At 43.9% G+C, this 15373-nt stretch overlaps 1 protein-coding gene across 3 annotated transcripts; it reads left to right on the plus strand.

The window, feature by feature from the left end:
- Positions 1-893: 893 nt before the first annotated feature.
- LOC140604213 (alveolar macrophage chemotactic factor-like) lies at positions 894-15373 on the plus strand. 3 transcript variants are annotated; one of them, XM_072775377.1, is made up of 4 exons: positions 912-1163; positions 1352-1484; positions 1604-1687; positions 2040-3257. In XM_072775377.1, exons 1-4 carry the CDS (start codon positions 1049-1051, stop codon positions 2056-2058), a joined length of 351 nt encoding a protein of 116 aa, XP_072631478.1. In that variant the 5' UTR covers positions 912-1048; the 3' UTR covers positions 2059-3257. The 3 variants fall into 3 exon arrangements, with proteins under 3 accessions (XP_072631479.1, XP_072631478.1, XP_072631477.1); XM_072775378.1 differs by lacking the exons at positions 1604-1687; positions 2040-3257 and adding an exon at positions 14422-15373 and having other exon boundaries at positions 894-1163; XM_072775376.1 differs by lacking the exons at positions 912-1163; positions 1352-1484; positions 1604-1687; positions 2040-3257 and adding exons at positions 13390-13609; positions 13946-14081; positions 14422-15373.

The raw sequence follows: 15373 nt of genomic DNA on the forward strand, positions 1-15373 counted from the left end.
AATTCATTAGCTCCCACAGCTTGTCCAAATTGGGTCAATTACACACCTGGCTAGAGTCTGGGGCCCTGGCTGGACCGGGCTCAGCCCCGACTCTGCTTCAATCTGTACTTACCACCCCCGTCACATCCCCCTCCCAAAAGAGCGACCTCTTCCAATTCCCCAGTGTATGGAACTGTGGAAGGCGAGGCATCCGCTTCCAGGGCAACTTGCTGAGTGATTTTTGAAGATTTTGGAAGACTACCTGGACATGGAGAAAATATCTTGGCCTTTAGAGCTAGCTGAAGGCCAAAGAATCCTAAGTTAACTCGAGAAACCTGCAATGACCTACCTGCGAGCAGAAGAGGAAAGACTTTCTGTCTAGAGCAGTTTTTTTCTTTTATTTATTATTTATGATAGTCACAGAGAGAGAGAGAGAGAGAGAGGCAGAGACACAGGCAGAGGGAGAAGCAGGCTCCATGCACCGGGAGCCCGACGTGGGATTCGATCCCGGGTCTCCAGGATCGCGCCCTGGGCCCAAGGCAGGCGCCAAAGCGCTGCGCCACCCAGGACCCCTGTCTAGGGCAGTTGTGACCACAGCTCACATTTCCTGAACGGTGATGATGATGATGGTGATTGATTAGCAAGGTCGGTTAGACACTTTTCTGAAGTCAAACCTGTCCGTTTGATTCCAGGCTTCCCCCTTAGATGGAAACGAGGGGCTTGTCCCAAGGGCTCCGTCCCCAGGAGAAGTGGCCTTCGCTGACCCGGCTGGCCTCGGGGATGAAACCCCCGCGGGACCGCGCCCCACGCCGCGCGGAGCAGGCGGCCGCGAAGCCCAGCGCGCAGCTGGCACCGGCAGCTCCTCCCAGCCGCCCTCCCCCCACCCCCGGCTCCGCGGCTCAGCCCCTCCACCCCGCCCCCCGCATCCCGGGAACGTCCCAAGCATCCCCAAGCCGGGGTTTCGTGCAGATAAAAGGGGCGCGGAGGGCTCGAGGGAGCCGCAGTGCGCTGGAGCTCCGGCACCCCCTCCCCGCCTCTAGAGCCGCCCCGTGCAGCGCCCGTGGCCGCGATGAGCCTCCCGCCCGCCCGCGCCCCCCGCGCCCCCCGCGTCCCCCGCCTGCCGGGCTGGCTCTGCGCGCTGCTCCTGCTGCTGCTGCTGACGCCGCCGGGGCCCCTGGGCAGCGGTGAGAGCGCGCGGGGAGGGCGCGGGGAGGGCGCGGGGCGCTGGGGGGACGCGGGGCGCTGGGGAGGGCGCGGGGGGCGCGCGGGGCGCTGGGGGCGCGGGGCTCTGGGGAGGGCGCGGGGCGCTGGGGAGGGCGCGGGGGGCGCGCGGGGCCCCGACCTGCCCTCCACGGCGTCTGTCTGTCGGCAGCGGGTCCCGTGGCTTCCATCGTGAGGGAGCTGCGCTGCGTGTGCCTGAGCACCACCCCGGGCATCCATCCCAGGATGATCGCTAAAGTGCAGGTGGTCGCCGCCGGCCCCCAGTGCCCGCGGGTGGAAGTCATGTAAGTCCTCGCGCGCTCGGCGACCCCCGCGACCTCCGGCGGAGAGAAGCGCCTCAGCCGGTCTTGGCCCTCGCGCCCCAAGGCTCATCCTTTGCTGTTGTTGTCGCCCTTTTCCGCAGAGCCACCCTGAAGAACAAGAGGGAGGTGTGCCTGGACCCAGAAACGCCTGCGCTGAAGAAGGCCATCCAGAAGATTCTGGACAGGTACACTGTGGCTTTGATCTTGGAGCTTGTAAATCTCTTTTGAGAGCGCAGACCTCACAAGATTTGTATTTTTCTTTCCCCCCTCTGCGTGGGATTTGCCTGCCACATTCCAGATCTCGCTTAGAATAAAAGACCTTCCAAGAGAGAGGGGGGGAGTTGTCCTGGAAGGTCGCATGTAATTGCCCGAGGGATTCCAGAGGGCTCGTCACGGAGAAGTATCTCGGTGGTTGATAAGGTCCTTGACACCACCCTTGGCTCCTTCCAGCGATCTTAAGCTCAGTGTTTTGAAAACAGGTTGGAGCAGACAGGAGGGTGGAAATCGGTTGAACTGCTGGGATTCTTTTCTCAACAGTGCGAGAAAGACGGATTAAGAGGAAGGACCACGCATTGGGAGAACTGCCCAGCGCCTTGGAAGTGCTCTCTGTGGGCCTGGGAGGCCGGGAAGACTGGAAGTGAGGCCGAGGTTCCGCGGACCAGCTACGCTTCTCCCCAAATTCCCCACTTTGGGGGAGGGGATGACCCATGTTTGTCCTTCCAGCTTAATACTCAGCTCGTGAAATATTTAACATGGTATTTATTTGCCGTTATTTTATCTGCCTTGCTATTGGAATCTTTGGCGATTGACTAAATTGTGAGTCAAGAATCAGTGGTTTCTAAGCTTTCAAGGTAACGACTTTATTTTTAGAATTCATTCCTTAGGATAGTGCTGAGAAGGCTGTGGATTTAATATGTGAATGATATTCCATTAGATGCAGTAGATGGAGATAAACTGTTATCTTCACTCCTCAGGAAATAGGAAATACTTTGGTATCGTTTCTTGGGGAATACGTTAGGAGGATGCGCTTGGCTCTGGGATGCTAAGTTATATTGCCTTAAAAAGCTGGTGTATCGTGCAGTTCTGTGTATAAATTATAGTTCCTTATTTAGAACTTTTAAACGTTTAAGTTCTATAAGGACTAATATAGTACTTTCCTATAATTTTAGACATCTGATGTCTTCTTAGTATGGCATAATGTCATGACTTACTCATTAAACGTTGATTTTATGGTGTGTATTAACCATTTTACTAGGAATACTATAATTCTAGTCACTAAGTATATGTTTTGGATAGAGGAAAAGCTAGGAAATAGGCAAATTCCCTATTTCTAGTTTTTATGGAAATGCATTATTTGCATTTTTTAGGAATAAAAGCAAATTTAACAATGATTTGTACTCAGCAAGTTTTGAAAATACATGTGAGCTATTTAAATGTAGATTCACATTTGATTTACAAAAAATATACATAGGTTAAGGATTTGATGATTTTGTTATAAGGATATTATCTATTATAATATATGCTATATTATCTATTATCACACTCACGGGGATGCCTGAGTGGCTCAGCAGTTAAGCGTCTGCCTTCGGCCCAGGGCGTGATCCTGGAGTCCTGGGATCGAGTCCCACATCGGGCTCCCTGCGTGGAGCCTGCTTCTCCCTCTGCCTGTGTCTCTGCCTCTCTCTCTGTGTCTCTCATGAATAAAATCTTAAAAAAAAAAATAAAAAAGACCTCAAGCTTACTATGTGAAAATAACTTTTTGTTGCATGTCTCATTGGTTTATAGCACTTCGCTGGAAAAAAAAAGATTTATAAAATTTATTTTGGTTGTTTCTTCCTTCTTATACTATTACAAAGTTTCTATTGTCTTTAATTCCACATTATCTTAAAAATAACTATGCTACCTTCTGACCAGCAGAGAGGACCCTCATTTCCCAGGGCCATTGCATTAGTTCCACCTTTCTCCAAGCTTAGGCCCCTTCCAGTTACTCCTTCAGAGCCCCAACAGCCTTCAGGTTGTTTAGAAAACACAAATTTGGGATCCCTGGGTGGCTCAGCGGTCGTGATCCTGGAGTCCTGGGATCTAGTCCTACATCGGGCTCCCTGCAAGGAGCCTGCTTCTCCCTCTGCCCATGTCTCTGCCTCTGTGTCTCTCATGAATAAATAAAATTGTTTTTAAAAAAAAGAAAGAAACCACAAATTTAAGGTAAGAGTTCCTTACCTTAAATTCTTAATGGGCTCCCTGTTTTCTAGACATATCACAGTTGCAAAGGATGGCAGATTGGATTCTGTCTCATGAGGCCACCCTTGCTGATTACTACTTCAATGTCCCATTTCCCCTGCATCCGTGCAAGTCAGGAACTCAGTCCCCTAACTGTGCGTGTTCTTTGCTGGGTCCACACCTTTGGTTGTGCTAGCACCTCTACCTGGAAGGGCCTTTTCACTTTCCGCCCATAGGAGGAAACTTGCTCATCCTTTAGAACTGACAGAACGTAAAGACTCCTAACTCTGGGAAACGAACTAGGGGTGGTAGAAGGGGAGGAGGGCGGGGGGTGGGAGTGAATGGGTGACGGGCACTAGGTGTTATTCTGTATGTTAGTAAATTGAACACCAATAAAAAATAAATTAAAACAAACAAACAAAAAAAAAGAACTCAGCTCAAGCAATGTTTCCTTCAGGAAATTTTCCATTGACACTCCAGGAGGAACTCCTGGTTTCCATTTTGCTGGCCTCCCAGCGTCTTCTAGGTATTTGAATTTCTTTGAATAGCAAATATTAGTATTGTGGGGGGTTTTGGTTTGTAGGCTTCATTATTCTACAAGTTCTCCCAGACCTCAGCCATATGTCATTTATCTCTGCCTCAGTACCTGAACACAGGGTGGCCTAATGAGTTCATAAAGTATCGTGAACCTCAGGTTACCAGGCTGTGTCCTAACATCAGTAACCTGCTCGACCGTGGTGGTGAAGAAGTTATAATTCCTTTATTCTCTTTCCTTCTTTTCATCTACAAGTAATCCAAAGACAGCTTTGGTAGGTTCAGTCCCCTCAACCAACGACAACCGCCTCTCACTTTTACCTGGCTAACTCCAGCCTTACTTCCAGATCAGTTTATCTGTCACCTAGGGCCTCACTGGTCGTTGCCCTTACCAGATGAAGGCCTCTTTTATATCCTCTCATATCATTTTGTTCCTTTCCTTTTATTTTTTTCTTTTTCTTTTTCTTTTTATTTTTTTTTTGTTCCTTTCCTTTTAATATTTTGTCACTGACATGACTGTAGAATCCACGGAGACATTATATACATGTGGTCATTTACTTAGTGTCTATCCAACTTCACTGTAAGCTGTATGAGGTCAGGTATATGCTGGTCACATTCATCTCTCTTTTTAGGACACTGCTTAGCACATAGTAGGTGCTTAAGCAGAAGAATGTTCCAAGCTAAATGAGACCCACTGTCTCTCAGGATCAAAACAATTTTGATAAAACTGGGTGGTTCAGTGGTTGAGCGACTGACTTTGGCTTAGGGCATGTTCCCGGGATCTTGGGATCAAGTCCCTCATTGGGCTTCCCACAGGGAGCCTGCTTCTCCCTCTGCCTCAATCTGTGTCTCTTATGAATAAACAAATTTTAAAAATCTTTAAAAACAAACAAACAAAAACTCCAGCAATTTCATGTAAATAGCTCATTCTTAGGAAAAGCAAGAAAATGGAAGGAAGGAAACTAATCCAATCGCTATGCATATATATACATACCTCAACTGGATTAATATATATGCTTATACTGACACATACGTATTTATTAGTACATACTAATGTATTATCAGCAAATCTATATCTAAATTATGTTACTCTACATCTTTTCATCTCTCCTTATATGTAAAATACCAATTAGATTCTTATGTTATTAACACATTAATTAATATAGTATATTAATTATAGCAATATTTCTATATGACAGAAAAAATGAAAAAAGACAGGAAGATAAAAAGATATGGAAAAATTCGGAGGTGATTTGCTGACAAAAGTTTTTAGCAGTAGAGAAAAGCACAAACTACCTCCAAATTTTTTAAAAGATCATTAAACTTCTGTGGTATCTTTTTACTTTCTCTAACGTTTTTCCTTTGAACCTATGAATCATACACTAGTATTAGGAAACCTAACAAAACAAGCCAAATTACCATAGATGTGCAGACTATAAATTTCAGTGTTTTAAACAATCTCTGATTTTTCGTATCAGCCCCAAAATACTCATTGAGTAAGTGCCTGACATTAATAAATGAAAGCATATTACATGTCCTTTGAAAAGGTGAAATGGATGTTCTGTGAAGAAATAAACATTGCTGATTACTTTTTTCTTTGTCATCATTCAAGACCTTTGTTTTTCCAGAAGCAAGATTTGTAGGTTTAGTTTGTTTACAGACCACAGAAGGAGTCCTCATTTGCAATTGTTTGCCATACTCATGTTATAATTCATTGTTATAAAAAAAAATAGATTATATCACTGAGGGATGCCTTCAGCTCAGCTCATGATCCTGGGGTTCTGGGATGGAGCCTCATTGGGCTTGGGGTATCTGCTTCTCCCTCACCCTCTGCCCCTCTCCCCCCAGGTTGTGCTCTCTCTCTCTCTGTCTCTCAAATAAATAAATAAAAACTTTTTTTAAACAAAGATTCTATCACTGAAATATATAACCTATCCAAGAACCTCAGTGACAGCTACTACTCACTAGCCCTACTATTACCATTGATCCTGCCACTAGCAAATTCAAGGATTAACATATTTGGGGAAAGTTAACCCAGTGAAGGTCTTCTAGGGATATACCTTATGTTTTCCTCATGTAAACTCCTAAACACTACATTCCTTCTGTTATCCACCTGAAACTGTCAGTTATGAAATCACTAGAACTTAAACAAAAGGTCAGCGAAAAGATCTGTTACTGCCCCAAACCAGACCATTTTCCATGTTTAATTAAGGCCTTTCATTTTACCACATTTTCCTGTTTGCGTCTGGGTGTGACACATTCACATAATCCTTCAATTCCTGAAGGTATGACAAGATCTATGATCAAATCTGACTCGTGGCTTTGTTATTCTATCATACTTTTAATTCTTGTATAAGGAAAAGAATCGGTGTGGGTAACTCTCATGTTGTATGCGACTTCCAAAGTCCTTCCTGGGTGTTACAAATTGGGAAATTGACCACACAGAACGAGCACCTGGGGATTTGGACTTGCCTCCCCGGCTCCCCGGCTCCCCGGCTCCCCGGCTGAATCACCGGAGACAAGCAGAGTGCGCACGGTTCTGACTTGGGCTGACAGTCTCGGTTTGCTTTTACTCAGCAGAATTAGTATTATATTCCCGAAAAGGATTGTTCATAATGACATAGAAAGACCTAGAGTTTACGTGTAAAATTTTGTTTCCACAAAGTCTAGAGCTCCATTTCTTTTCTAAGATTTTATTTATTTGACACAGAGAAAGAGAGCACAAGCAGGAAGAGCGGCAGAGAGGGGCAGAGGGAGAAGCTGACTCCCCCAAGAGCAGAGAGCCCAACTTGGGGCAGGACCCCAAGACCTAAGATCAGGACCTGAGTGGAAGGCAGACCCTTAACCTACCGAGCCACCCAGGCGCCCCTTGAGTCTCGTCTCTTAGATATTGAAAAATTTCAAGAACCCCTTCCTCCTCTCAAAAATCCACATTCTCCATAGATGTGATTCTGCTGCCCCATCAGTGTGGGATGCTTGTTTTCTGACCCACCTCTAGGTTGAACAAAGAAAAAAACTGGCTAACCCGTTTCCAGCCAGGGAGGCCAGTGATCATTCTTGACCCTTTATGGTACAGTACAAAGTCAGAGTGATTGTGTTTCAAATCTCATTTTGAGCACTTCCAGCTATTTGACCTTGGCGATTTATTTAACATCTCCATTTTTCCGTTTTCTCATCTGTAAAATCTGTACAAAAATATCCAACTGACAGGCACCAAGGGCTAATCCTAGAACAAAGTAGACACTTGACAAATAGTTCCTCTCCCCTATTTCAAACTCAGAAAACTAGGGCCCTGTAGTTCAAATGCCATTATTTTTTCCCCAACAGTATCTATATTCTTTCTGTTGATGCATGAATGATTAATGTTTCGTGCACCTAAGAATTTGTTTCCACCAGTTTTTGTTTTTTTTTTAGGAAGGTTCTGGAAACAATGTATACATACTCTTTCTCTGTTTTCTGTCACTCATGTGTTAGCATTACCAACATGTATGGTGTGTTTTCTTTCTTATAAATATTCATCCATCAATACCCATTTGTTGATAATCTTGTTAGGTACTAGACCGAGTCCAGGAGACTCATTATATGGAAATGACAAAAATGAGAAGCCTTCGGCCTTGAGGCCTTTTGGCAGCCAATATACTGAGTTCTCTCTGACAAAGCTTTACTTGGACGCTGAATGAAAAGGGACTAGCTGGGATCCCTGGTGGCTCAGCAGTTTAGCGCCTGCCTTTGGCCTGGGGCGTGATCCTGGAGTCCCGGGATGGGGTCCTGTGTCGGCCGGAAGCCTGCTTCTCCCTCTGCCAGTGTCTCTGCCTTTCTCTCTCTCTCTCTCTCTATCATGAATAAATAAATAAAATCCTAAAAAAAATAAGAAAAGAAAGAAGAAAGAAAGAAAGAAAGAAAGAAAGAAAGAAAGAAGAAAGAAAGAGAAAGAAAGAAAGAAAGAAAGAAAGAAAGAAAGAAAGAAAGAAAGAAAGAAAGAAAAGGGACTAACTATTTTTCAAGAGGAAGGAAGAGTCTCTTAGGTGGGATTCCCTGGAATCCAACTCTGAGAGGACATTTGTGTGCAGGAAGTTTACTGAGGAGAGCTCTAAAAATTACCATCTGTCAGGAAGTAAAGAAACGGTGGGGGGGGGGGTCGCAGGAAGGGCTGCTGTTAGGGCAGAAGATTCAGGGGACGCTCTGAGAAGCTCTGGGGCTGGGGTGGCCTTTCAGAGCTATTCTGAATTGAGGCAGGGGAGCAGGCCTCTGTCCCTACTGACCAGTGGTGGGATGCGGCTACCTCTGGGCAGATGTGCAGGCACAGCTTGGGGTGAGACAGTCCCCTCAGGCCCTGCGGCCCGTTCACAGCACTGGACCCCGCTCTGGTGCAGCACCTGAGAGAGGCTCCTGAAAGGGAACGACCTAGGAGGTGCATCCGGGCTTCAGGGCAGGGGAGGGGAGGGCAGGAGGAGAAGGAAAGGTCAGAGAAAGGGAGAGGCAGGGAGGAAAGGAGGGGTGATGGAGAGGGGGTGGAGTGCAGGGGGGGACAAGAAGGAGAGGATGGGAGGAGAAGGGATAGGAGGAGAGTCGAGGACTTGAGTCTTAAATTTTCTTTTTTCCTCTCTTTTCTTCTATCCTTTCCCTTCCCAGCTCTCCTGTCTCCTCCCTCCCTCCTCCTCTGTTTGCCTCCTTTCTACCTTCCTTCCAGCTCTTCACGCACTTCACTTCGGAGAAGAAAAATAATGCAACTTGACCGAGAAGAAGCAGGAGGATGAAGGTGCCCTGGCAGGAAGCTGGGCCCGCAGCCAGCCCAGGTCCCTCCCCGGCAGGGGTGGAGTCTCAGCCTCTCCAGGGGTCCTCACTACACCTGCTTAAGTGAGGTAGAAGAACCACTCATTAACGTACAGAATGATCAGAAATAGTAAAGTGTTGCTCTAAGCCACTAACTTTGGGATTGGCTTGTTACGTAAGAATATCATTGTACAGTTGATGTTCAGTGGGTGATAGTCATCAAACATAAAGATAAAGTGAAAATTCTCAGGCCTGCAAAACTTCGCAGGGAGTGAGCACCCGGGAAAGCCAGGCCACTCCGTTCTTCCCCATCCTCCTTCCTTCCCTCTGCCACCCTGCCCTCATTTCACCTCTGGGCAGTATCAGCCTCAAATGACTTGAGTGCCAGAGTAATCAAGGTCTGGATCATTCTTGTCAACTCAGAATGATACAGAAAACTTACTTAGTTTCAGCACATAGAGGAAATCTTTCACTGGCCAGTATTTTAATTTACTGTTTAAGGCACTTGAACAACAAGACCTAAAATTGCGTTCTCCCTAAGATCTTCTGTACCAATTGCTTTTATGATCAATTTTCAAACGATAGCTCATTTCTTTCATACTTGGGAGATGCCAGTTCAGAATCTTTTGTGTAGGACAGAGTTAATGTATGTCTTAACTTTCATGGATTATGCTCGTCCAATGTCTTTAGATCTTTTCTTTTAAAATAGCTAACAGATAAGTTGTTTTGAGCTGTAAAGAACTTGCTAGTTTCCTGAATGACTCTATGACTCTGCTATTTATACAATGACTTAAAGGAGAAAAGAGATAAAGAAACTCACCACAAAATGAAATGAAGAAATAAAACAGCATGACAATGTCAGGTTGATAAAAAGGCTGTCAAGTTTATTTTAAAACCTAAGAATCTTGACACTAATTTCCTAGCATTTGCTTAAACATACTATTTTGTATAAGCTGGCTTCTTTTGGTTGAATAACTGATTTCAAAATATCTTTTATAGTACAAGCAATAGCAGATTAGCATTGCTGTTCCCAGCGCTTTGCACGAATATTTGAGGTGTCACTTTTAAAAAAGAAATAGTTAAGTGACCAAGTCACACAACAAAGAGAACTTTTAAACACCTGGCACATAGTAGATACTTAATATTTATCGAATCAATGAAAACTAGCAAAATGTTACTTACCTCAAATGCCGACTAATAGGCTTGTGAAATTTTAATGACTCAAGAAATTTGTTAATGCTTCCTCATGAACCTTGCTGACAATGTGTCTTTTGTGACAAATTTGTTGATTAAGACAATGACTTAATGATACTCTGCTACGCGCCTACCTCTTTCCTGGTACTAAATGAACCAGGAAAGAAAGTTGGATCCTGTATCTCTGGGGGGAAATGTGTCGAGTGAAGCCAATAAATGCAGCAAACAATATGTTGGGGGATTTGGTGGATGGAAAAAGAAAGATACTATGATACTTTAAAAAAAAAATCAAAAAAAAAATAAAATAAAAATAAAAATAAAAAAAATAAAATAAAAAATCTTTGTATCTTGCTCTGGAAGTGGTTTCAGCTTACATGTGAATAAAAATATCTCTGACCTGAGAATTAATAACATTTCAATCACAATCATGAGGAAAGAGGATCAAGTCAGAGCTCAGGGAGAACTAGAAACCAGTCCACTCTCCTTACTCTGCTTCCTGCTCAGATCCTCTGCGCAATTCTCTCCACATCTGAGCTTTTTTCTTGAGCTTGTTTCTTAGACTATGAATTTCTGAGTTGGGAGAGCTGGAAAATCATTTTAAGATGTTCTACTGCTCAACTGGAAGTTACAAGAAGAAAACAAATGGGGTGAGAAAATGAAGAAATACAACTTACAAAACAGGGCTTAGGAACTTAAGGAGGTATCGTCAGTCAGTCAGTCACTGTTCCATAACGGGGAAATTGGCTTAAAAGTCAAAAAAAAAAAAAAAAAAAAAAGATTGGAAAAAATAATCGACTGTATTCATTCTTTTGATTAAAAAAAAGTAGTTTTGTACATTTGAATATTTTGAGAGTTTCTTTCAGAATTTTAAGGGTATAAAAGAGTAGGCAAAAAAAAAGGGAAGTTTAAATAATAATGTATAAGATTTGTACATAGTTGAATAAGAAGACAGTTTGAAGCCCAAACTCTATCCTTTATTCCCAGCTTTTAAATCATCTTTTTTTATCCTTTAGGTACTTGGGACCACGTGGAGTTCATTTTGAGGATTGTATCTGATTTAAAAAGAAAGAAGGGTGTCCGGGTGGCCGAGTGGGTGAAGCATCTGTCTTCCTTTGGAGCAAGTGCTGATCCTGGAGCCCCAAATTGAGCCCCTTGAGTGTGTGGGGGGGGGTCCTGCTCAGTGGGGGGTCTGTTTCTCCTTCTCCCTCTGCCCCTCCCCCTGCTCCTTCTCTCTTTCTCAGTCTCTCCCTCACACACTCTCTCAAATAAATGAATGGAATCTTTAAAAGAAAAAAAAAGGAAAGAGAAACTTTCCTTCATCTGACACACAGCCATTAATTTACTCACGAACACTGTTGAGGACCTACTATGTATTGCATCATCCCACACACCTAAGGACAAAGCATTCCAAGAAAACTACGGCACGCCTCTGCTTGCTTGCTTCTTTTTTTTTTTTTTAAGATTTTATTTATTTATTATTTACTCATGAGAGACACAGAGAGAGAGAGAGAGAGGCAGAGACACAGGCAGAGGGAGAAGCAGGCCCCATGCAGGGAGCCCGGCGTGGGACTGGATCCCGGGACCGCAGGGTCACGCCCTGGGCTGCAGGCAGCGCTAAGCCACTGAGCCACCGGGCTGCCCACGCCTCTGCTTTCAAAAGTGTACAGTCCACTCGAGGAAGCAGGTCGCATAGGATAAATAGAGATCCAGGCAATGATATACACAAGCCAGCCTTGTGATGTCTAAGTCTGGCTCCTGCATCTCTGCCGGGCTTTGTCTGTGTCATGTAGAGTTTGAGATCGACGCCCATAATCAGGGTCTGAGAATTGAGGAATAGAGATTTTATTGCAATTTTTAATACAGCAAAACTGGAAACACCCTTGAGGTCACCAATAAGAAATTGGACAAAGGATTGTCCCTGCCATAGAATGTCGTGCAGCCATTAAAAAGGATGCGGCAAAACTACATTGGGGTAGCATGAAAGAATGCCGAGGACACATTTTTGAAGGAGAAAAGCAGGCTATAAAATGATCCCATTTCTATCAAAAATTCTGTGTCTACCTCCACCTTATACATGCGTTTCTCTATGAATGATGTGTGTGTCTCTATGTAGATGCATGCATACATGTGTATATAAATGCAGATAGAATAGAAAACTAAAGCCAAATGGTTGCCAAAGGTTTCCTCTGGAAAGTGAGGATGTAGAATAATGGTGAAGAGAAACTTACACTTTTTTATTCCGCATACATCTGCAGTGTATGAATCTTTTATGATAAATTATATTACATATTTCCCTGTAATGTTAAAAATAAAAGAAAAAACAAATACGCCGAGTCTTGCTTTTTAAGGTAGGCTCAGATGGCAGAAATAAGCAGTTTATTTTATAACAGAAGGAAGGATGAGTTTGTTTCTCTTCTAGTTTCTGGATGAAATGATAAAAATAATAATAATAATAATACATTTGGGAAACAGAAAGCAGCCCATAAACTAATATGTGCAAGGCAAAGTGAGCCTTTTATGGCTATTAGCTCATATTTTAGCACATACTACAAACAAATCCTAACATTTATCAACAACCAAGTTAGAACATCTGCCTTCCTTGGCAACCAGAGAGAGCCCCATATTTATGCTTTCAGATAGTCATAAAGTGTCTCATAAGCCTACCAATTGCCTGTAGGAGAGGCAGGGCATCATCTACACAGTTATACCCAGAAAATATGTGTAATACTTCAGTCTAGTTCTTTTTTTTTTTTTTAAAGATTTTATTTATTTATTCATAGACAGAGAGAGAGAGAGAGAGACAGGCAGAGGGAGAAGCAGGCTCCATGCAGGGAGCCCGATGTGGGACTCGATCCCAGGTCTCCAGGATCGCGCCCTGGGCTGAAGGCGGCGCTAAACCGCTGAGCCACCCAGGCTGCCCTTCAGTCTAGTTCTTACCTTCCTAAGCGGGAGGTAATATTTGTGTAGAGGAGATAGGGACTGAGAAAAGGAGAGGGAGGCTACAAAGGGAAGCAAAAATGAAATTTAGCAGGAACCCTGACCCGCCTGGTGTTTATCTGAGTTGGGCACAACTTGGCCACCATGTATCTCCATACACCCTCACTTCTCCTTCCCTATCTTTTTTCTCCTTACTAGCATTGAGGGAGCTTGTATAAAAGGCATCAGGAGAGCATGAAAAAGCACATTGTTGCAGACTCCTGGGCAGCAGTTCGTCCTCACTCTGAGGTCTCCTGCCTCTAGGAACAGCTGTAGCTTGGTCTTCCCCACCATGAACCTCAGACCTAAGGCCACCTCCTCCTGTACCAACGCCAGCACTCTCCAGGTCCTACGGGGGCTGCTGCTGCTGTCCCTGCTCCTGACTACACTCATCCCCACTGCTGGAGAAAGTAAGAGAAAGGCAGGAAAACTGAGGGTGGGGTGTCTGCTGCTCTGCAGCTGTGGTTGCTTCTGCTGCAGCAGTGTATGGGGGGAAAGCCTGCCCTGGTTCTCCTGGGGCTGGAGACGGTCTTTATACTGATGACTCTAAGTGGCGAGGTTGTGCTTCGTGGGCACTTAACAGGTGCCAGGCGCTCTGCTCAGGTACTTGACCGAAGGTTTGAAGATCATGTACACAGTGGCTCTAGGAGAGCCAGCTAACGAATAAGGGGACTAAGGAAACAAGTCAAGAGATAAGGTCTTCCCCATAATCGTGACCACTAATAGAGCCACATTTTCTACTCCAGCTAAGAGTGTGGACTGTGAGCGGTTCTTGGAACTTCGCTGCATGTGTACAAAGACTGTCTCTGGCATTCATCCAAGTAACATCCAAAATTTGGAGGTGCTCCGAGCAGGACCCCATTGTGCCAACGTCGAAGTGATGTAAGTCCTTGCTTCCATATCATTGTCTCATTGAGAGTTAGGGAAACCTATATTACCCCAGCCCCATGGATCCCTTCGGAGAGTCATGGCAGGACGCTCACACAGAATTCCTTTTTTTTTTTTTCTTAAAATTTTATTTATTTTTTCATGAGAGACACACAGAGAGAGAGAGAGGCAGAGACACAGGCAGAGAGAGAGAGAAGCAGGCTCCATGCAGGGAGCCTGATGTGGGACTCGATCCTGGTACTCCAGGATCATGCCCTGGGCAGAAGGCAGGCGCCAAACTGCTGAATGAATATTCTCAGGCGTTGCTCACACAGAATTCCATTCCCTCTTTCAGAGCCATGCTGAAGAATGGGAAGAGAATCTGCCTGGACCCAGAAGCTCCCAAAATCAAGAGAATAGTCCAGAAAATTTTGGAAAGTGCTGAGAGAACGGCATGACCTGTTCTCGTTCTGTCAAACTCTTTTATCCCCCACGAATGGTAGGAGTTTAAAGGCTTGACTCTCTGGAGTTCTTATTTATCCAAAACACCTATTTGCATTGTATGAAACTTTGGATATGTTTTCTATTCTGCCTCAAAAAGTCGCATGGTATTCTGGGAAGGCTGGTTAATAGATGCAAAGAGAAGGCGACAATAAGCAAACTTACATTCGAAATATAGTGTATGGTTTATTCTCTAACTCTTGGTTAAACGTGGCCCCTTGCTTTGCGTTCCTTTATTTAAAATTGTCTTTTCAAATACTTGCATGTGTGTTAACTTAGCTGGTTGTACTTTACTAGTTAGACTAGCTATACCCATGATGATTAACAGATTCCATAATGGTCAATGATATTAGGAATTGCACAGAGCCCAGAATAGAGCATTTGTTCAATAAGTGTTTGTTAATTAATTTAGGCACGTAATAGAGGTTTTCATTGTCTTAATCTTAGGATGTCTTCTTTCAAAGCATTTTCTGAAAGAGCTTTTAAGTGTTTATTTTAACCTTCAAACCCCAAAATAATAAAGTTGGATAATGTGAGTCTTATAAGCAGAGGTAATTTATTTTAAAAAGAATATATTTAATCCTAGTGGAATAAAAAATATATGATGAAAAACATTAATATTCTCTATTTTTAAAAACTTCAGTATTTTCAATAATAATACTAATAACAATACAGGTTCAGTATGGTGTTAAATGTTTTAACCAATCATGTTTCTATATATCTGTATTCACTTAATATCTGCCTGGTTACAATTTTAGTATTAGAATCAACCTTGTGAATGAGTGAAATAAAAAATGTAAACCTTA

This window comes from Canis lupus, chromosome 14 (assembly GCF_048164855.1).
Source record: "Canis lupus baileyi chromosome 14, mCanLup2.hap1, whole genome shotgun sequence".
In the NCBI taxonomy this organism is placed as follows: domain Eukaryota; kingdom Metazoa; phylum Chordata; class Mammalia; order Carnivora; family Canidae; genus Canis; species Canis lupus.